The sequence below is a fragment of the Rhinolophus hipposideros genome (assembly GCF_964194185.1).
Source record: "Rhinolophus hipposideros genome assembly, chromosome: 5".
NCBI lineage: Eukaryota > Metazoa > Chordata > Mammalia > Chiroptera > Rhinolophidae > Rhinolophus > Rhinolophus hipposideros.
Window position 1 is genome coordinate 55,555,679 of NC_138051.1, and position 21,405 is coordinate 55,577,083.

Genomic DNA, 21,405 nt, shown 5'->3' on the forward strand with positions numbered 1-21,405 from the left:
GCAGCTGCCCCTCACTCCCATCCCCTCCTTCGGAATTCTCACCAAGCCTTCTCTTGATCTAACTTTGATTTCCCAAGGAGGCTTTGCTCCTAGAAAAATCTCTAAGGTAAATAATCAAAGGAGCTGTCTGGGTGCTTCTAATAAGCCTTGCCTGAGTGGGGATAGTCAGAGCTAGTACTCCCAGGGCCTGATCAGTGTGTAATCCGTGCTTGGGGACCACTGATTCTGCCAGAAATCTCAAGTCTAAGGCTAGGGGAAGGTCAAAGCAACCTTGAGACCTTTCCTGATTATGGTTCCCATGGCAACGTATGCTTTCCCCCTCCCTTCCTGCGTCAGCACCCGTCCCCCCCCCACCTTATAGGTATACATCTCCTTTAGATGAGAAACATTTGATAATATGGTTGAAATTGTGCATTCTTCTCTTCTGAAAAATGCAAACTTAAAACTCCACCGCCGCTGTTGGCAGGAACCACCCCTTCCCTTCTCCTCCCCCTGGGCTGCTGAGGGCTGGCTGGGGAACCCGGAGGCCGCTGGGTTCCAAGTGCCTGAGCTGGAGGCTGGCTCATCAGCACCAGGGCTCCCTGTTATGTATGTCAGAGCTCCTCAGCGCCAAAGCGACGCGGGCCAAGAACAAAAAAGCGAACGTTGTATTAAATGTAGCTGAAGAAACGAGGAACTGAAAAAGCAGATTTCCCAGTGTGTCCCGTGGTCGTCCCCCGTTTGACACATTTACTCATCGCGAGGTTTCTTCCCCCCCCCCAAAATATATTATTTTAGTATGAAAACTTTCAAAGACACAGGAAAGTTCCCTGTGTCTTTTTTCCTTTTAAAAAGGAAAATCTAGCTAACGCCCTAGGAGGCCCTCTTTGATTTTGCCAGCTTCTCTGGACTGCCTGGTAGTCATAGTTTGCCCTCTGGGGACTGCAGCAGTCAGGGATGGCTAAATTAGGGCCCTTGTTCAGGAGGTTTTTATTCAAGCTGGGGAGAGAAGATTCTAATAAAAACCTTTCTTTCTTTCATTTCTTTAGATTTTTTTTTTGTTGTTGTTAGTTTACACCTTACACGTTTCTGATGCTGTGAAAATCATAAACTCAGAGCTGAAGGAAACTTAGAGATCACTTTGCCTGGGGGGCAAATGCCTGGCATATATTGGGCCACATTCTAAACTCCATTCATGGTAGATACTGCTAATCGATCACTCATTCATTATTGAACACTTATTTATTGGACAACCTCCACGTTCCACATGTTGTTAGCAATACAGCAGGAAACCAGACAGACCTGTTTGCTATCCTTATGGACCTCCAAGGGGAAGACAGACGTTAAACAAACAAGTACACGTATGAAGAATGTTTAAGAAAGGCAGAGTGTGGGAGCAGACAAGGGCATCACACACCTGAAGGTAACCTGGGGGTGGAGCAGGGTCAGGAAAGGCCTCTGTGAGGAAGTGATGTTTAAGCTGAGGTAAGAATAAGGAAACTGAGTCTCTAGGAGGGTGAAAAAGAGACACATTACATGCCAGTATGAAAGACAGCATGGGTCAGGCAGGGCATGCTCCATGGCTAAATGAGGGGTATGGATACTAACTAGGGGTAGGTTTCCAGAGGGAAACAGAAGTTGGTCCAGCCAGGCCTTGAAAAAAGATGGGAGCTTGAACAAAGGTCAGATTTATTGCTTATCCTCTGCTTTCCTAGGAATTATTCCCTCACCTACTGTAATTTTTAAAAAGCTATAAATTATTGGATATCTACAACATAGTGGCAATGCATACGAATTCTCACATCTTCCTTGTGAGATAAGTATTATTTTACGGATAGAAAAGAAAAGGCTTGTGTGGACTAGAGCTGCAATTCCTCACTGCCATAAAATCCCAAGACCGAGGCTTGCTCTAACAGAGCAAATTAAATAAAATTTTGGAAGCGACAGAAAAGCGTTGACTGAGGAATCGGAAATACTATTGGGGGACCCAGTCGGCACAGATGCCCCCAGGTGAGTGGACACCATTAGGAAGACATCGAGGGGTGCTGGGGGTGGGAGAGTGGAGGGGAAATGGGGGATGAGGAGAAGTGAGAATGGCTGACAGGACATCCCCGAGTTGCTCCAGGACTGCACGGCAGGGAGGTGCCCTGCTCTAACCACTACCCGGCCCGACCCGGTTAATCATTTCCTGACCTTCCTTCCTCCTCTCGCCCTGCCCGCAGGATTGCCACATCCTCCTCCTCCCCACCCCTGCTCGCCTTCTGGCCTTGCTGCTCCTTCGCCGGGTTTTACAAGGAGCCCCAACTTTAAGGCCGTGTTTGTAATAACCCCGGACGTCCTCAAGGCCGTGCCCCCGAGAGATCCCGCGCTCGCTGGGGTGTAACGCCGGCTCAAACAGCCCTTTGAGGCTTTCCCTATCCACTTTTTACAAAGAGGTCAGAGACTTTCAGGGAATCTATTCTGGCACGCATTAGCCAATTACAGACTAGGTTTCCCCGCGGTAGAAAAGGGGTTTATAACAGCAGCAGGTAGGGTGGTACAAGGTTTAAAATGAGGTATTGGGTGTACAATGCCTGGCCTTGAGACAGCAGTAGGTGTTTAGCAAATGTTGGATCGCTTCCCTTTTTATCACCGGGTAACCAGGACCTCGCGCTCAGGAAGCCCAGGTTAGGGCTACCCCACTTCCAGGGAAGGGGGAGGTGTGCAAGTCCGACCGCGGGCTCGAGGTAACGCGGAAGGTGAGGCCCAGCGACAGGGTTTGAACTCAGGTTCCTGGGCGCCCTGACGGGCCCCGCACGCAGATGGCTGCTAAGGCCACGCGGTCAGAACCTGGAACCTGGTCAGTATCGCACCTGCCCCAGGGAAAGCACTAAATTAGGACTGCTCTGCGACCTACGCAGTCCGCTGGGCCACTGGGGGCCAGGCCCTTAACTTCTCTGAGCTTGTGTGTGACATGCGGACTCTAGTGCCTGTCTGCCCGAGTGGTTTTTGTTTCCTTCTTCACACTTCCTTGTGTGGCCAGGTTTTCTATCACGGTGCAGACAGGCCACGAAACACCAGGCAGGGTCAGTCTTATCGGACTGCGAACGCCCGCCGAGCCGTGGTAAACGCAGCGGACCTGCCCAGCTTGTCCCGGCTTGGCGCCCCACCCTTCCCGAGACCTGCGGAAGCCGCGGCCGCCCGGGGTGGCAGACTTGGGAAAGTCACTTAGGAGCGCAGCCTGACTGTGGGCCACCCGCCCGCGAGCGCCGGGACCTCACCCCACGGGAGTGGACGGGGGCGGAGCTGGGCCTGGGGGCGTGGCCTGCCCGGGGCGGGGCCGGTGGGGAAGACGGAAACCCCAGTCTAAGGGTGGCGGCAGAACCCGGACCCCGGATTTCCATGTCTTCCGGAGCTGGACTTCTGGAGTCGGCGGGAGAGAAAACCCGGCGCCCGGAAGCTTTTGCTTTCTTTGACGCAAGGGCTCGGGACGCAGCCGTCGTCGGCCGAGCGCCCGGCGAGGACGGACCCCAGACGGAGCCTTCGGAGTCCCTCCGCCCCCACCTCGTGCGGTGCCGGAGCCTCGGTCCTCCTCGCCGCTCTCCTCGTGGCCATGGAGTGCCCGCACCTCAGCTCGAGCGTCTGCATCGCTCCGGACTCCGCCAAGTTCCCCAACGGCTCCCCGTCGTCCTGGTGCTGCAGCGGTGAGTGCGGCCCCAGGCGGCCCTGCCGCGCACCCGAGGTCCCGGCTCCGCCGGGCCTGCCGTCTAGGGGCCGCGGGCGGTCGGCGCGCGGACTCGGCGAGGAGTGAGGGCGAGCGGGGCCCGGCGGCTGGGGAGGGGTACGCGGTGAGGCTGGCGCGGGCGCGCGGGCGGAGCGGCGGCCGCTCCTTTGTTTTCCGCGGGCCGACTGTCCGGCCGGCGAGGGAGAGGCCCGCGCGGGGCGGGAGCCCGCTGGGCACGCGCGCGTGGGGACGGCGGCGGGCCGGGAGTCTGGCCCGCGCTCGCGCCGCCGCCCCGCCGCGCCCGGGGGCTGTGCTCGCCCGTGTCGCCGGGGAGGGAGCCGTGGGGGCGGGTGTCCGGCCCCCGCAGGGCGGTCGCACGTGTGTGTGTGTGTGGGGGGGGGCCCGAGTTGTGTCGGGGCGTCAGCGGGACGCGGACGACGCCGCTGTCCCCGCGCAGCTTTGTCTGGGCGGCGGGGCGCGCGGGGGCCCCTTCGCCGACCGCTCCGGCCGCGTTTCCTTTCGTTTGCCCGCAGGCGCAGGCGGCGCGATCCACGCGGGGCTGGAGCGCCGAGCCCGGAGCGGTGGGTGCTCGGAACTCGGGAGGCCGAGGTCGGTCGCAGACTTCCATCCGCCGGGGAGGGTGAAGTTTGCAAACAAGACGCGAGCTGGAGAGCTCGGGAGGCAGCCCCAGCAGAGGCGGCTCGGTGGCCTGTCCGATGTCTGGGGTTGTCTGCAACTGCGTGCGGATCCCCGAGCTCGCGTGCTGTGGCGCGGCTGCAAGGTGTACGTGCTGCTTTTGCAATTGCGTAAGCAGATGAACTCCTTCTGCCGGGCGCCTGGAGCCCCAGTGCCCTCTTATTGTCTGCTCTCGAGGCTTAGGATCGCACCGGCCACCCTGCTTTGATTACTTCCTGGTAGGGCCCTGCTGCCGCCGCTCGAGTCTTTGTTTATTAGCTTTGAGATGATCAATGGCAGTTTGGAGTGTAGTGCAACATTTGGACGTGGCGCTTCAAAAATCTCAAAGTCATTTGAAGAAATACAGGGAAGCAGCCATGGTACCATTCATTAGCTGTGTGACATTTCTCGTTGTGGGCCGGAGCTGGGAAGACAGAGAAGGCCTTAACGCTTTTGACAGGGTACTTCTTAACTGGTGATTATGCCCTTGGAGAAAAATACAGGGAACGCCGCAAAGAAAAATGGACTCTAGGATAAGGAATAGAAATAACTGCGGTTTCCTGGAGCTTTGTGAGGTTTGATGCTTTGCTTGCCTTTGTAAAGTTGTTATTTTTTTTTCTGCACGAAGCCTTTAAAAATTAACCGGTTAATTCGTTTTGCAGTGTAGTATTGCTATTCTTCTGAGGGTGCAGAAACTTGTATACGTTAGCTCTTACCTACGAATGTATCTTGCACAGTAAATGTTGAGTATGGAACACAAATAAGGTGTATCAAACTGTTTTACAAATTGGTTGGTGGTGCATTGGTTATAATTGTAGCTATACCTGTGGTGCTAATAACTGTAACTTATAATTTTCCCCCCAAAAGAGATTTGAAAGGAAAATGACCAAAGTAAACACTAGGAAAAGCAGACCTCATGAAGAATGATGAAATTACGCTTGCTCATCTGTAGTAAACGACAAGTATACAAAGTGGAGGGTTAGCACACACTTCTGGTTTTTTCTGGTAAAACCACATCAAATTTTAAAATGGACTCACTGGGCACATGTACCTAAAAAAGAAAAAGGCTATGCAGATGGCAGATAGTCTGTCAGTGTTGCTTTTGTCACTCGGAGTCAGTCCACTTGACTGGAAAAGAGATGCAGAAAATTGAGCATCTCTTTAAGAACATAAGTGAAAATGGAGCATAACTAAGACTTGTGCTGATAACAAGAACAAACAAGTATGCCTAGCCCTAAGGAAGGGATGATTTCTGTCCAAGACGTAGGATGGCATCTTTGCATCTTGCAACAAACTTGGTCTCTGACCTGGCTTTGCCAGGGTGGTTCTAGTCATACACTTGGATTGGTAGAACCAATAAAGCTAGTTGCACAACTTTCTGTGTGTTTTTCCTTCTGTCAATTTTCTGTGATTTGAGTCCTCCTCATGTGTGCCTTCCATTTTATCCTGTTGGCATCTGTTCATTGATACAATCTAGTGTTATTGTATTGAGCTTGGTCTTGTTCTTGCCTGCCTGTTGTCTCAGTGATTAAACGATTAGTAAATCTGTGAGTTCGTAACGAAGTCATCATCTTGGAGCATTATGTATTTGGTATTTATTCTCCAACACTCTTGAAAATTTTTTCTTTCTTTTTTCTTTTCTCTCCTCTCTCTCGTAGGGAACCAAAAGGGTAGCCAGTGTGTTGAAGAATGCTGTGATCCAATATTGAGTCTGATTACGTTCTCATTAAGGAGCAAAAGAAATCCCTGTTTTGGCACTGGGACAGTAAAAGTAATGCCCTTGCCCTGTTTTCTTTGCAATTATAGCACAGCGAAACAGCCTAAGGCAGCCAAGCAAATTGCAGAAGACCAACATCTAGGTTCTACTACTAGCTAGGTAGCAGGACATCCTTGGACAGGTAGTTCTGTTTCCTTTAAGCATGAGTTTCATTATGTCATCTGTCAAAAAGGGTAATGCTTCACATTTATTTCACAGCTTGCTGATGGGATGAACAGGGTAATTTTTGTGAAAAACGCTGAGAACATTGAGAAGCTTCTATACACTAATCAAATAATAGGAGGTATTACAGATCAGAACTTTATAAAGAGGACTCTGAATACTTAAATATCTAAAGCCCCTTAAATAGGGCCCAGGACAGACTGGCTTTATGCCGAATTATGCTTTACAAGGAGATATGTTACTCGACAAGATTAGGGGGTATAAGAAGTAATTACATTTCAGATTTATCTTGAGCTTCTTATCTCTGGAAGTCACTGTGTGTTAGGCTATGTATGTAATTCTTGTACCACAGCTGTTCTCAAACTTTTTGTTCCCAGAACCCTTTACACTTAAAGAACTATTGAGACCCCACAGAGCCTTTGTTTGTATGGCTATAGCTATTGAAATCTGCTGTACCAGAAATTGAAATAGAAAAATTTTAAATACGTATTTATTAAATTACTTACGAATAACAATAATAAATCCATTATCAGTTAACATAAATAATAGTTTATGTAAAATAACTATCTTTTCAAAACAAAATTTGGTGAGGAAAAGTGGCATTTTATATTTTTGTAACTCTGTTGTCGAGCTTAATAAAAGAGCTGGATTTTCATATCTGCTTTTGTATTCAGTCTCTTAATATATCACACATCATGTAGCCTCTGGAAAATTCCACTGCATGCTTGTGAGAGAATGAGGGTAAATAAAAGTAACATATTATTTGTGAGAATAGTTTGACCTCACGTAGCCCCTTAAAGAGTCTTGGAAACTCTCGGGTTCAGGATCACACTTTGAGAATCCACTGGTATATAACTGTCGTAACAGGGACACCTGCTCTTTTCAAAATAGCTTTAAAGTATTAGAGAAATCCTTTAGGTTTTAAGGCTAACGACCTTTATGTGGAGACTCACAGAGTTTTTGAAGTATATTAGCTGGAAACAGATCATGGGGTCCACTCGTCCTCTGCTTTACAAAGAAGTCTAATCTAATTGGGGAGAGACAGGAAGCTAACTGGTTAGAAGATAAATCCGTGTTGTGGTTTAAGGTAAATGTTGAAAATAACAATCTCCTAATAAGGTAAAAGCTGATTTTTGTCTAAACTTTGCTAAAGGCATTCTCGTTTTAAATGAAAAAGTTTTAAATAAAAACTAGGACATTCTCTCAAGCTTTTTGTTCTGTGCACATACCAGATGTTATTTTCAGAAACTGGAGGCTTTGGGCATTCCTTATTTCTGTGGGTGAAAGAGTTGAACCAGTGGCAAAATACAGGGGAAAAAACAGGGAAAATGGTTCAAAATGATGCCCTGACCCCAACTGTTTTAATAACTAAGGAAGGCTGAAGACCAAGCATTTGGACTTCAGGGGTTTGAGTTAAATAATCAATTAAATTGGAAATATTTTAATAGTGCAGGTATGAGAAATTTTCCCTGATTAGTTCTCCAAAGAGTTGAGAATGCCTCTTTTATGTTTCCCGTACACATTTCCCCTCACATTACCCAAGAAAAGTAAGTGGAGATCAAGTGAATGTGCTGCACTTCGGGTGGGGATTGGAGATGAACCCCCTTTTTTTGAAGATCCATTTAATAGGATGAAATACTGATCATTGAGTCCTTGTCAATGGTAATAAGTTGTAATTTGTGATAAAGGTTAGAAATCGCCTTGGTAGAGTTATGGGTTATTATTTTGTATCATATTTTTTCCCTACAACCTACATCTGAAATGGACTTTTGTATGCCCAATAGACTAAATTTTCTAGATAGAATCAGTATTTTTTGTTAGGTCAAATGCATTTACTGGTTTTTGGTAACACTCTGTGAAGTATTTATTACGTGCTTAGCACATAATAAGACACTCAGTAAATGTTTGCTTGATGAATGAAGAAACTTTCTTCCATTTAGATCCAGGCTGGAATGGTCTTTAACTTTATGTTGAAAATAAATGCAAAGTAAGTGAGCTTCCCCCGAGAATACTTTCACCAATCCTCCCTCCCAGTATTTTAGTTGGTAAACTTGGGAGTATGAGCGCATGACTATATGCAGTGTTATTAGCACAATGGATTTGTATTCTTTGGACATTCTATGTTTATAGATGGGCAGGTGGATGAGACAGTTAAAAACCAGTGGACAGGTGATACTTTTTTCACATTAACTCAGAAGATTATTATTTTAATTTTATATACTTTTCTGAAGCATTTAAACATTTGGGATAATCTTTGCAAGCTTGAGTCAAATGTAATTGTCTTTCTAGTTTTTCTGGCAGCATTCTGCACGACTACCTACCCGCCCCCGACCTCGCCCCAAGGTTGAACCTTAAAGCAACATCATCATATTTCCAGTCTCTAAATAACTGGTAGTAGATGTGACAGAGCCGGAATTTAGAAGGTGCTCCATGTATTTGTTTGAAGAGGCTGCAGTCTAAGGGTTGAGCTTAGTATTTTGCTATTGTGAAAAAAGTTTTGAGACATTGATCAGAAGTTATTTTCTAAATAGTATTCTTAGTAATATACAAAGAGTATCCTTTATGACCGAAAGGAAAGAACGGATGAGGTGGAGGGGAGAATTCAAACTTTTTGTTTCAGTTTCTGTTATTAATTTATCCTCAAAATAATTCCTTCTCATCATTCTTTGCTTTTACAGCATTAGCCTTAGGTTCTTACAACATCCTACTTTCTCCTAGTTGAAATTTATACAATTTCCTTCTTTACTGGAATATAATAGATTAATTTTGGATCCTTTAAGTTAGATTTAGAGATACTTATGTTTTTATAGTTATTTGTAGCTCAGTAAGCAGAACAGTGAGTAATTTGGTTTGTAACTCAGTGGGTAATTTAAATTCCTGGTTTAAAATTTAATTGAGTCTTCCATCAGGGAGTAATTTACATGTACATTTCCTCCTAACCTGCTTTGTTTTTTTTTTCTTTTTGAGCTTTTCCTTTCTTGAGCTATTTTATATGCTTTTCCTTCTCTGGAAAAAGTATTAGTCTCCTTTAAGCTACAGTTTCCGACCTACCTACCTATGGGTTTTGTGTTCAACCTAGGCATTGGAACAGACTTGGGTAGGTAGTTTATTAGTGTTTGAAGTGGAAGATGTATGCAGTTTAATGTATTTTACTGTTTTATGTTTATTTAGAGCTCCTTTAGACATGAGAGCAAATGCATTCTAGGTGTTTTAATAGGGTTTTCCTAGACAGATGGCTTAGAAGGAAGTACTTAGATGCTCAGCAGGGACTAGTTCTTTTTGGATGGTGTATTTGTAATGAAGCTTACCTTGATTGACAGTTAGGGATGCTGAAAATAGCAATAACAACAGTAACAGCTTGTTCATCTTAACCAAGAATTGTTTTGTGCCAAGACCTCTCAAGATGCTCTGCTTTGTAATATAGTCCGTTTTGAGAATGTAGGTAAGAGGAGGTATCTTTCAGACTGAAAGGAAATTTACCTAAAAATTGTTCTTTGCAATTGTATCCTGAAATCTTTTGGGGTTGTTGAACGAACTTTGGTTTAGAAGTTTGTAAATAGAGATCATCTTTTAACTGCTGTGAGTCTTCAGATGTTAGTATCTATAGTAATTCCAGATGTTTTCTCATCTATTAGTTTTACTGAGTAGGAGGAGAACTGAGAACAACATAAAGTAACTTCAAAGCAGTTTGCTAGCATTTAATCCTGACTAATTTAATTAGCTGCCCATCCTTGTAGTTTTTCCTGTTTTATAGATTGTGAAACTGAGACAGATTAAGAGAGTTGCTTAAAATGTTAGGGGTGGAAGGAGGGGGGTACAGAATTCCCAAAGCTTAAATTCAAATACGATTCAAATCATGCTTTTAGGTTGTCTTTTTAAAACCAGGATCTTTATTTTGTCATCCAGTAATTTAATGCTTGATAATCTAAAGTGTTTGGAAATATACTTGAAATAATTCCTTTGAAGATTCTTGATGTGAAAATATATTTTAAATTCCACATTTTAACAATAATTTATTTTAAAATTCTGTATTTGATTAGCTCTTCCTCAGCCTGTTTATTGATTAAAGTGCTGGCAAGTTGGGATAAGATTGGTAATACAATTGGAAGAAAACAACCGTTTTTGAATGTCTTAACTTCGTTACAGTTCAGATCTAATTTTTTATGCAGACTATTCACATTACTTCAGTTATAATAAACTAGCCTTCTCAACATAGCTGTGGATAAAATGCAATTAGCTTTTGGTTATTTTTTAAATGTGGTTATGTTCTTGAAGTTACCTGTCCCCATTTAAGAAAAATTTTTCTGTTAGAGGAGATTCTTCTTAGGAGGGTGTTCAATTCAGGGTAAAGGAGGGAGAGAATTGTTAAGATACTGAATTTAGCTTTTGCCTCTGGTAGTTTAGAGGTTATTGGAATCTTTGCTTTTAGACAATGTATTTTGTTGGTTCCATTTAGTTCTACGATTTTCAAATTGTATTTCTTGTAAAAGTTAATCATAGTCTTTAGACTGCAGAGCTCAAAACACATTTTCCTCTCCTTAAGATACACTAAAAAGTGGGTATATGCGTGCTATTTACAGATACATAAAATGCAGATGAGCTTAGAAAGGCAGTTTCGGATTTTGAAAACTATTGGAATTAAACTTGGACATTGGAAAATGAAGTTTATAGTTATATTAGTGTTTTTGTTAGCTAAATAATATGCTAACTAATTAAATTTTATGAGACGTTTTTGAGGAGGGAATTGAGTTTATTTTTATGCTGAACCAGCTTGTGTCTTTGAAAAGATATAACCAAGTGGATTTTATCTGGAGACTTTGTACTCTGCTTTAGGATTAAGAGCTGTATCACTGGGCTGTTTTCCATTTTGAGGAGATGTTCCGTCCTGATATTTTTCTTTGTTCTAGCTGGGTTTAAGGCAGCCTTCTAGAAATCTGCTGGTCTGTTTCTCCTTGACCCACCCAGAAGTCTCTTCATTTTATGGACTGTTCTTGTACTGTCTCATCACCAAGAAGAGCAAGCTGGTGATTAACTGCTCCTCCTGTGGGTTTAATTTAACTGATTATGAGATAGTACACTTGCCATTTTAGCTTCTTTAAATCTTTGTCTTTACTGTTCATGCTCAGGTTTTCTTTTTTTAAAGAATAGATTATTGTCCATTTGTTTGAACATTCGTTGCATACGCAACATTGGTTGCATAGGATTGGATAATATATATCTATATATCTATATATATCTGTATTTTTTACTGTCACCCAGTAAAATGTTTGATTTAGTTGCGATTAACTCTAGTTTCCACCTGAATTGTTTTGAATGTTAATAGATGTGTTAACATTGAGAAATTGCTCTGCAACAACCAAGGACTCATGCTTCACCTTATGTGTGTGAAGTAGGTGCCAGAACTCAACATTCATGCCATGAGAATTTAATTCTGAGAACTTAATTGCATCAGTTTGATTTCAGTTATTTTAAGTGTTTTGTTTGGGTATGTCTTTTTAGAGCCTCATTTAAAAAATCTATTTTCAGGCTCTTGTGCTTTGTTTTGTTTTTTCTTTGAATAGTTAATAGAGATTCTTGGGAAAATGTGGGTCAGATTTTAAAATTGAGTCTGTTGGTTATAAAAAAATATTACAATGCTTGGTTTTTGTTAAATAATTGGACCAGCTATTAGAGTTTACAGATGCCTATTTTCTACAAGTTTGGGTATCTAGCCCTTTAAGGAGAGTATAAGTCTGTGCCCAGCTTATATATATATGTGGATATATATTTTCTACTTCATAAATAGCCCCATTGATTTTAAAAGAATAAAGAGTTTTCCAGCACACTAGTAAGTACACATGTGGTAATTTTTCCCCCCACTTCACTTTGTGCTTTGCAACTAACCTTTATTATATAACCACAAAAGACTAGGAAAAGAATTATACACTGCCAATATTAAACCTATTGTTCTCTGAGTAAAGTCTTTGATAATAAGTCCCTAAGCCTCTTAATTATTTTATTTATTTATGGGAGGGAGTGCTTCCTATAAAAATATATACGTAAGAATCTTTTCATACATTGCATACACTTGCTGTTGTTTTGAAATAGTATGTGTTTACATTTGTGATTTAATTCATTTCTTTTGAAGATCCTACTATGTTTAACCATGGATTTGCTTATTCAGGTTGTTGGCAAAAGCATGGAATTGCATCAGATCTTGCTATGTGAAATAAATGGAAATATTGGATGTCAGAATTTTTCTTAAGTGATTCATGACTTTTGTGTTCATTCTTTATATTATCACCTTCATAGGGGAGGTTATTTTTGAAATAATATAAAGTCCTGGTCATTTTTCTGTCGTTATTTGTGTCCGGTCTTCCAAAGGCAAACCCGGCCCATTTAGACTCCGATTTAGTAATCTGCTTGGCTTTAGTAATTTAATCCTTCTCTCCTCGCTACCCTTTCCCCTCATTTGGAGATAGGGGCACAGTTCCAGTACTTAGTTGAAAACTGGTAGAGTAGATACAGCATAATAAGCTTCATTAGGTGTTTTTCACCAAACTAGGTCTAGTTTGTGATAGAACGAATAATGACAAATTTGTTTAGCGCCCCCGTTGCAGTTTTTGAGATTGTGTAGTTTCACATACATTGTTTCCATATGTTGTTTTCCTTTGATGTTGAAAACTGATTTCAGAAATCCACTTCAAAACAGAGGAAAATGCTTGAGCCCGTGAGGGGACCAGCCTTATGGATCAGAATTTGCCTCTATGTGGACAGTCAGCAGGCCCAGATGCCCTCTCTGTTCTGGCTCTGTAGGTATCTGGATCTGTTAATAGGTAGATGACAAATTTTGGCCAGCTTTGAAATTACATTCTCTAGTAGAGGGCACATGCCATTAGCTCTGCAAATTAGCCTTGCAATGTGTAGGGGATTCAGTAAGTGCCTGGCCCCAATGATGAACTGGTATTGTAATTTTTATGCTGTGTAATAAATATATTTCAGACATACTTCTTTTTTTAAGGTAAAAAATGGTTTTGGTAGTTTCATGAATTGATACTATATCAGTTTATCTTTTAAAGATCAATTCATGCTTTCAAAAAGTATACATATACACAGTTAATCAAACGTTTTAAAATAGAACAATATCCCTCTCCTCCATCCTCAGTCCTGCTGTCCACAGACAACCACCTTAAGCCTTATTTAGCTTTCTCATACTTCTAAGTAATGCGCTGTTATTTCTTAATTTATCAGTTTTAGGCGTTATCTCAGGACATCTTGCTGTGGTAAAGGAGCACATTCGTGTTTGCACCACCCTTCCCTCTGCCCCCTCTCCATTTCTCAATATAATTAAATTACAGGTTTTGGTCAATATAGTGATTACTTTTTCCTTCTTGTCCAGCATTTTATTTTTCCTTGAGTAAATAATTGCCCTTTTAAAAAATTGCTTAGGTTACCTTCTATACATTTTTCTCCCAAGTGTACTTGTAAATCTGTCAAATGTCCATGAATATTATTTTCCAAGCACTTAAGTAGATAGATCATCTCTTAGCACTATTTTTTTCCTGAAGACCTCCTTCCCAGAGCGCTCTTACTCTCATTGGAACTAATTGTTCTGTAGGCCTATTAGACAGTTTTTATCCTCGATTCCCTTGCTGTTCTCTTGCATTAGATCTCCCATTTCCTGGATCACATATCTTGGTTTTTTAAAATGTTTTGCTGGAGTACATCATCTAGCTCCCTTCTCAGGGGAGGGAAATTTTTGACCCCATGCCAATCGGACACTTTTGTTCTACCTTTGTACTTGAGTGCTTGGTTGACTATAGACTATTGGAAAAGATTTTTCTCTTAGAATTATGAAACCATTGTTCTTTTGTTTTTAGACTTCAAGTGTCGCTGTTAGAGAAACCTGATACCTTTCTGATTACTGTTCCTTCATATATTCTTCTCCTTTCATTATTTTTCCTGGAAGCTTTTAGGGTCTTCTTTTTATCCGTGGTGTTCTGAAACTACATAGGTAGTTTTATTGTGATGGGTACTCAAGGGTCCTTTCAATCTATACATGTGATAGCACACTCATCCTCCCATATGTGCATCTCCTAATTTGTACTTTTTTCTTTCTAGAACTCCTATTAATTGAATGTTAGGTGTCCTGGGTAGACCTGTAATTTTCTTTCTGTTTCTTTGCAATTTGGTTCTAGTTCCTGAGATATTTCCTTGATTTTTTTCTTCCACCCTACTATTGAATTTTGATAATCATTTTTAATTTTCAAGAGCTTTTTCTCATTTTTCTGACCATTGCTTTTTTGTATATTCTGTTGCTGTTGTTTTGCACTGTCTTCTCTTATTACTCAAGGGTTTTTAAGTTTGCTTGTTTGTTTGTTTTGATGTCTTTTGTGCTCCTTGCATTGTTTCTGTTTCCTCTGGGTCCTTTATCTTTTGAAAAGGATTCTGTGAGACTAGAGGCTTTCTTCAAGGATCTGTTTTACCTTTGTCTATCTTTTCATGGAAGAGTGAGGTACTACAAAGCTCTGGAAGTGGGTGGGCCTTGTCTGCCGTGGACTTCACCCTGAGGTGGTGGAGTGGGCCACCTGCTTCATTGGATGACACTCAAGATGTCTTGTATGGAGAATTGTTTTTAGCCCCACGTAGTTTTGCAGTCTTCCCTCTGGCGACTCAATTCTGACGCGAGGGTGTCAGCAATTCTGTGCTTCAGTTGTTTCTCCCAGCCCTTAGACCCCTGGTTTTCAGGCCCATCCCTGTCCTTGCTGTCGGCTGGGCCAGTGTCCCTGAGCCCAGGACCTCCTCATGTCCACATTCTTCTCTGCCCGCTCTTAGGTTATAGCTTCCCTTGCACTACGAAGATTACTCCTCTAACTTCTTCCTGACTTCCAAACACATGTGGAAACCTTTTGCTGCTTTGGTTGCCTCACATGTTTGTCTTTATCCTTGTGAGTTAACAGCTATTTAATTCCTGTTTTGTCATTGTAGTGGGATGTTAGGAGGGAAAGAGATGAGAGAAGTTGGTGTACCATGATTAAATTGGTGTCTATTTTTAGATGAAATATTTATAATCCAGGTTTTAGGGCAAAATGCTTTGCCCTATCAGAAGTGAATCTTATTAGTTGTCCTTCAGAAAGTTAAGTCACTGAAACTGAGTGACTTTGCATTGCTCTGAGTAAAAGTTTAAACTCAGATTTACCTTCTCTGATGAACAGAGCAAATATTGTTGCTGTTACAGAGGCAGTACAGAGACAGGTAAGCCAGAGGGTTTGACTCTGCTTGGAGTCAAATCACAAGCCAGATTTGGGATATGTAAGTTCATCTGGACTACTGCAATTAATAATGTAATATTTTTACTGGATTAGCGTGTCATCCATCTATAAAGGGAAATTAATGCCAGGTTTATAGGATTCTTTGGCTCTGCACACTGGTGGTAATTTAATGTTTTCCCTTGTGCTTTAGTTAAAAAGAATATATGTTCTTAATTGGAAATAAAGAATAAATTTTTTCATCTCAAAAACCCTTTTTATTTTGCTATAGTAATTTCACACTTAAAAACATATTGCTAAGAATAGTGTAATACAAGGAACTCCTATGTACTCTACCTAGATTCACCATTTGTTACCATTTGTGTTATTTATCTATGTACCTTCTGTTTGTATATTCCCTCTCCGCCCAGTAATTTGCAGACATAATGCTCTCTCATCCGTAAGTACTTTGTTTTTTTTCCCAATAACAAGGACTTCCTTTTGAAAAAGCACAGGTTATTGGTCAAAATCAGGACATTTAATACTGACACAGCAATATTATCTAATGCATGTTCCATAGTCAGCTTTCTCCAGTTGACCCAATAATGCTTTTATATAATGTGCTTTGTAGCTATTTTACCTTTCTGTCCCCCCTTCCCCTCCCCTGGATCTAATCCAGGAAGATGCGTTTCATTTTGTTGTCATACTCTCCAGTCAGTCTCCTTTAATCTGGAACAGTTCCTTAGCTTTTCTTTGTCTTTTACATCTTGGTATTTTTGAAGAATACAGGTCAATTATTTTATAGAATGTACCTCAATTGGAGTTTTTCTGCTGTTTCCTCATGGTTAGGGTCCAGTCATGCGTTGTTTTGGTAGGACTGCTACAGAAGTAATGTGTCTTCTCAGGGCATCCTATAAAGAGGTATGTGATGTTGGTTTGCCTCGTTTTTTGGTGATATTAACTTTGGTTACTTTATTAAGGTAATATTTGCAAGTAACTTTCCATTTTAAAGTCACTATTTTTCTCTTTGTTATTAATAAGTAATTTGTGGGAGATGTTTTGAGACTGTGTGTGTGTGTGTGTGTGTGTGTGTGTCCTGTTCCTCACCAAACTTTCACCCAAATTTAGCATCCATTAATGATTCTTGACTGAGTTATTAGGATGATTGCAAGATGTTGATCTTCTAACTTGTGTTTCTTCTAAATATATTAGTTGGTATTCTATAAGGAAGAGCTTTCCTTTCTCCCACACTTGTTCATTTATTCACTTATTTTATTAATATGGACTCATATTTTTATTTTATTCTGTGATATTTTGTTATTATGATTTTGAGGCTCAAATTGTCCTAGGTTTGGCTAGTGGGAACCCCCTTAGCCGTACTTTTGACATGTCTCTGTTGTTCTTCGAGCCATTTCTTTCTTTCTGGCACAGCAAGATGTTCCAGGCTTCTCTCGTACTCAGCCTGCCCCAGTCTTGCTTGGAATCAAGCATTTCTCCAAAAGCCCTTATTCCTTCTGGTCAGGAATAATGTTTATAAACTAAGATCTCTATACCCATTTACTATGATCTTGAAAATGTATTCAGGGCTGTTGATGTGAAATACTTTGTTGTAATTCTTTTTCTGTCTGGGGAAAGCTTGAAATCAGAGAGCTAGAAGTGGCCATGGAATCATTTTTAGTCAGTGGTAGCTAATCGTATGCTCTGGGTTCTGTTTCATTTTAAGCAGTTTGACTGTTCCTTGTACATTCTGATCAGTGCTAGTTTACCACCTGAGGACGCAGACCCAGCTATTTCTGGTACTTCTCTCTTACTTTTTAATTCATGTTAGGTTCGTTCATGTCATACTGTTGATTGGCTGCTCCCTGGGGTTATAGAATGGCATTAAAACAAGACAGTTCTGCACAGGGTAGAAATAAGACTTTGGGCATCCATTTTCTCTGACAGGTCTCAGAGCATGGGTCTTATAAATTACAGATTCTCAGAGGAATGGCTTCTTGGGTTCCCAGATAATGTTGCTGGCCCTCTCAGGTGGTTGATGACTTCCATCGTTTGTTCCAACCAGTGGACATTGGAGTAGAAGGGAGCCCTCCTCCTGTGTTGCTAGATAACCAACCATGTAAAAGATCGGCCAGCATAGCTTCCCATCAGAGGGGCCACGAGTGGATTGCATATGTGTTGAGAGAAGGAGCCCTGAGAAGCCTCTTCAGTTTATGACATGTGCTATCCAGGTGCTATTTTCTGTGCATGTCTTGACACGGGAAAGGTTGGGAAAGTAGGCTAGATAGAGCACAGTCTCGGAAGTAGCCTCTGAGAGCCAAGAATATTGCTCCTTAAAGAAAACCAGATGGTAAGGTGGATAAAGAAGAATTGAATTATTTAGAGTAGAAGTTCAAACCTACTTGTCCCTAAAAAAAAGCTAATCACTATATCTTACATCTGGTGTGATTTGTAATCATTCCTATTTACTTCTTTGCTAAAAGTTAGAAATTAAAAAATATTTTTAAATGACTTGGCCTGTAACCCCATTACATTGGATGTTGGAATATCCAAGGTCTCTTTTGGTAAATCATGATTTAATCTCTGTTCTGAATACCTCTGAGTTTGGTATATTTCAGTATGGTTTGACATTTAAGTTGCTTCTGTACTTAGATGTGTCTAAACCTCCTTGGCACATCTCTGAAAATGTGCTTCTGAAATGCATTTGCTTCCTAGGGTATGTATTTTACATTAGATATATATATAAAATTTAAGGATTCTGACATTAAGCTGGTTATAACCAGTTTATTACTACTCTAGGAGTTATATCAATTTTGAAATAAGCTTATTAAAATTGAGTATTTTATCTCATTCATTTGATGTTTTGAATATAATTTAATTTTAGGTCAGATAGGAGTAGTTTCTGAGGGATTTTTGTTGACTTTAATGTGACATGTATTTGGAACTTTCTATGGAAAGGAATCGTCAGCTGCAATTTCTTTTAATGAATATACAATACACTAAGGGGAAAAATTCTGAAACTTAGTAGTCAATGGTATACATGGACATATTACTTGTGTTGTGTATAATAACAGCCATCAGACTTAATCCCTGAGAGCCATTTCATTTTATAAAATATATTTTCAGGGGAAAGGAACTGACAGTCACTGAGTGCTTTCTGTTTGTCAGGCCCTTTGCTTGGCAGTTTATATTGTTTTTCTCATGAAATCCTTACCATAGCCATGTGAGTAGAGGAGGTATTTGTCCTATTTTACAAAGGAGGAAGCACCCTCTGGAACCAACTCCTTAAGGTCATAGAATAAAAGAATGGTAAAGCTAGAAGGTAAACTAAGGCTTGGTTCTGAAGCCCACGCTGGCTTCACAATGTCATGTGACCTCTAACATGTGTGAGGCTACAGAGTGCTAGTTACATTGCTCTGAGGGTAACCCAGTCAGTTTGGTACATTTTTGTGTTAGAGAAAAAAGGAGTTCTTTTGGCAGGGTCCGAGGTCAAGGGCAGGTGATCAAGGCCTCTGCCTAGTTCAACCACAGTGACTGGAGCAGAGTCTGGTCGCTGCCCCTGGCCTGGCTTCCCCTCCCGGGCATCTGCACAGCGATTTGCTGAGAAGTTGAAGAGAAAAGTGTGCGTACTTCCTCAGAGGTCTTGGGAGACTGGTTCGGCTTGGCACTCTTGATCCCCGCTCCACAGGCCTGGGGTCAGACATTGCTGGGTATGGAGGGGATCAGTTAGGCTGGCTGATGAGTGTCACAACTCAGAGGGTCAAGATGGAATTGGAAACAGAGAGAACAGGATGTTTTCAACTCTTCAAGTTATTCAGTTTTTGAAATCCAGCCTTAAGTAAAATCTGAGGTTTCCCAGAGTGCTTATTAAAGAACATAATCCAAAGAGACAAAAGGAAGAAGGGTAAGGCTTTGTAGCTTTTAATGAAGAGAAAAGGATTTCCTGCAAGTGCCCATGGCATGTTCTTAAGAGTTTTATGCAGAATTTGGGATTGCTGTGGGAGTAGTATTTTTGAGATTTTGAAGGTTGTTTTTACAATATAGGTCAACATTAGGAGTGATGTTTGTGCTCAAGAAACAATTCGGTTGTCTCATCGTAGTGACAGCACATCTGGATTTGAATGTCTAAGTTATTGATGGGATGTAGAAAGAGTCCATAGGCTGATGACAACTTAGGTGATGATCGCCTGCCATGTCTTGATTCCTTCTGCCTCTGTTCCAGAGGGGACAGTCTGGTCTTTGAATAATAGTTTTGATTCCTATGCAGTAGAGCCTCTCGAAGGTCCCTTCCTCGCTTCTAAACAACAGTGTCACTCATTCCAGTGAGTTATTTGGCAGGGCTGAGTGAGTGATGCTATATCCCTGATACGCCTTCTATAGGAGGTATTCTGGTGATCTATTGTTGCGTAACCAATTATCCTACGTCTTAGTGGCTTCGAACAACCATTTTATTTTGCGGGTCAGGAATTCAGGAAGAGTTTGGCTGATGCATCAGCTGGAGTGCTTGGGGCTGAGCAGCCTCTTGCCGATGGCTCCTTAACTCACAGGTCTGGAGCCGCTGTGCTCCCTAGTCTCTGTCTCTGTCTCTTTCCCAGTCCCCCCCCCCCCCCCCCGCCCCCAGTGGTGTCATGTTTTCCAAAGTCTCCATGTGATTTGCGCTTCTCACAGTATGTTGGTCCCGGGTGATCAGACCTCCTCCGTGGTGGTGGCTTCCAAGCACTCGCCAGAGGAAGCTGCACCTGCAGCTGATGCAGTCAGTTCTGCCGTGTTCAGTGGGTCAGGGCGGTTACAGAGCCGCCCAGGTTCCGGGAATGAGGACACAGACCTGCCTCGCACTGGGAAGAGTGTGCCAGTCTTTCCTCTGTCAGAGGGCCATTAAACAGACAGAATGGTCATGGGAAATACTGAACTGTGACTTGACCAGGAAACAGTTTCCTTATCTAATGATTCAGGAGAGATTGATTGCTAGCCTTGAATAAGAATGGGACTAAGGCAAGAGAGAGCTGCCAGAAGGAGGAAGGTGGAGAAGATTCTCTTGAGGCAACGTGGAAAGACAACCAAGATAAGCTCTGCTGCGTAATTGCCTTCCCCGCCTTGGCCCCGGAATTCTTGGTTCCATGGTCTTGGCCTGAGTCCCAACCTCCACTTCTGAGCACTTTGAATTTGGTTCTCATGCTGGCTCTTCTCCTCCGACATTATTTAGGCCTCTGCTTCCTCTCCCGAGCTCGGCATTGGCTCACTGCTTTGACCCTGGGCACCTCCTGTTGCTTTTTAAGAGAACCCTCCTGCTTCCCTGTTCCCTGGGAACCCCGTGCCCTCTCCCAGAATGGGCGTCACTGAGGGAAGGGGCGGGGGCAAGAGACAGTGATTTGGGCAGCACTCAGGCAGCTTTGGCACCTTTGGCAGTTGCTTAGTGTAGCTAGAGTTCTTTTCTGGGCTACATTAGGTCCAGTTCCGGCTCTCTTTATGTGACTTGACCAACTCCTTCCACCAGTAATTTCAGAGGATTTGAGTTGAAGATGGAGAGACTTCAGAACTTTTAGCGTAGAATGGGCTTGTTAACATATGGTTCAAAGAGCCTTTATAGTATAAAGATTATATGCCTTGTTCTGAAACATCTAAAATTATATCAGTTGGAGGGTAAACTGGGTTACTTCTAGAATTTATTTTGACTTATATGTACTGGAATACTTACAGAATTTTTACGGTAGTATTGCCCTGTCCTCCAATTTCAAGAAAAATAAGACTTTACTATTGATATTTTTATGGAGTATGTGTGTGTGTTTTGAATAACCGCTGCAAAAATTTTGTTTTCATTGATCATATTTTTACAAACACACAGTTGTAATCTTGGATTTGGGTTTAATTTACCACTTATGTTTAAT

General features: G+C 42.2%; 1 protein-coding gene across 6 annotated transcripts in view; it reads left to right on the forward strand.

Annotated features, from left to right (window-relative positions):
• The first annotated feature begins 1,217 nt into the window (after positions 1-1,217).
• The window catches only part of USP3 (ubiquitin specific peptidase 3), an 82,259-nt gene continuing 62,071 nt past the window's right edge, over positions 1,218-21,405 (forward strand). The window contains exons 1-2 of one of the 6 annotated variants that reach the window (XM_081050134.1): positions 1,218-3,662; positions 4,216-4,463. In XM_081050134.1, coding sequence (XP_080906260.1) covers positions 3,361-3,662; positions 4,216-4,463 — 550 coding nt within the window. In that variant the 5' untranslated portion in view covers positions 1,218-3,360. Of the gene's footprint in view, positions 3,800-4,082; positions 4,464-4,564; positions 4,597-21,405 lie in introns of those variants that run through there. The other 5 variants (XM_081050135.1, XM_081050136.1, XM_081050137.1 and 2 more) reach the window with 5 other exon arrangements.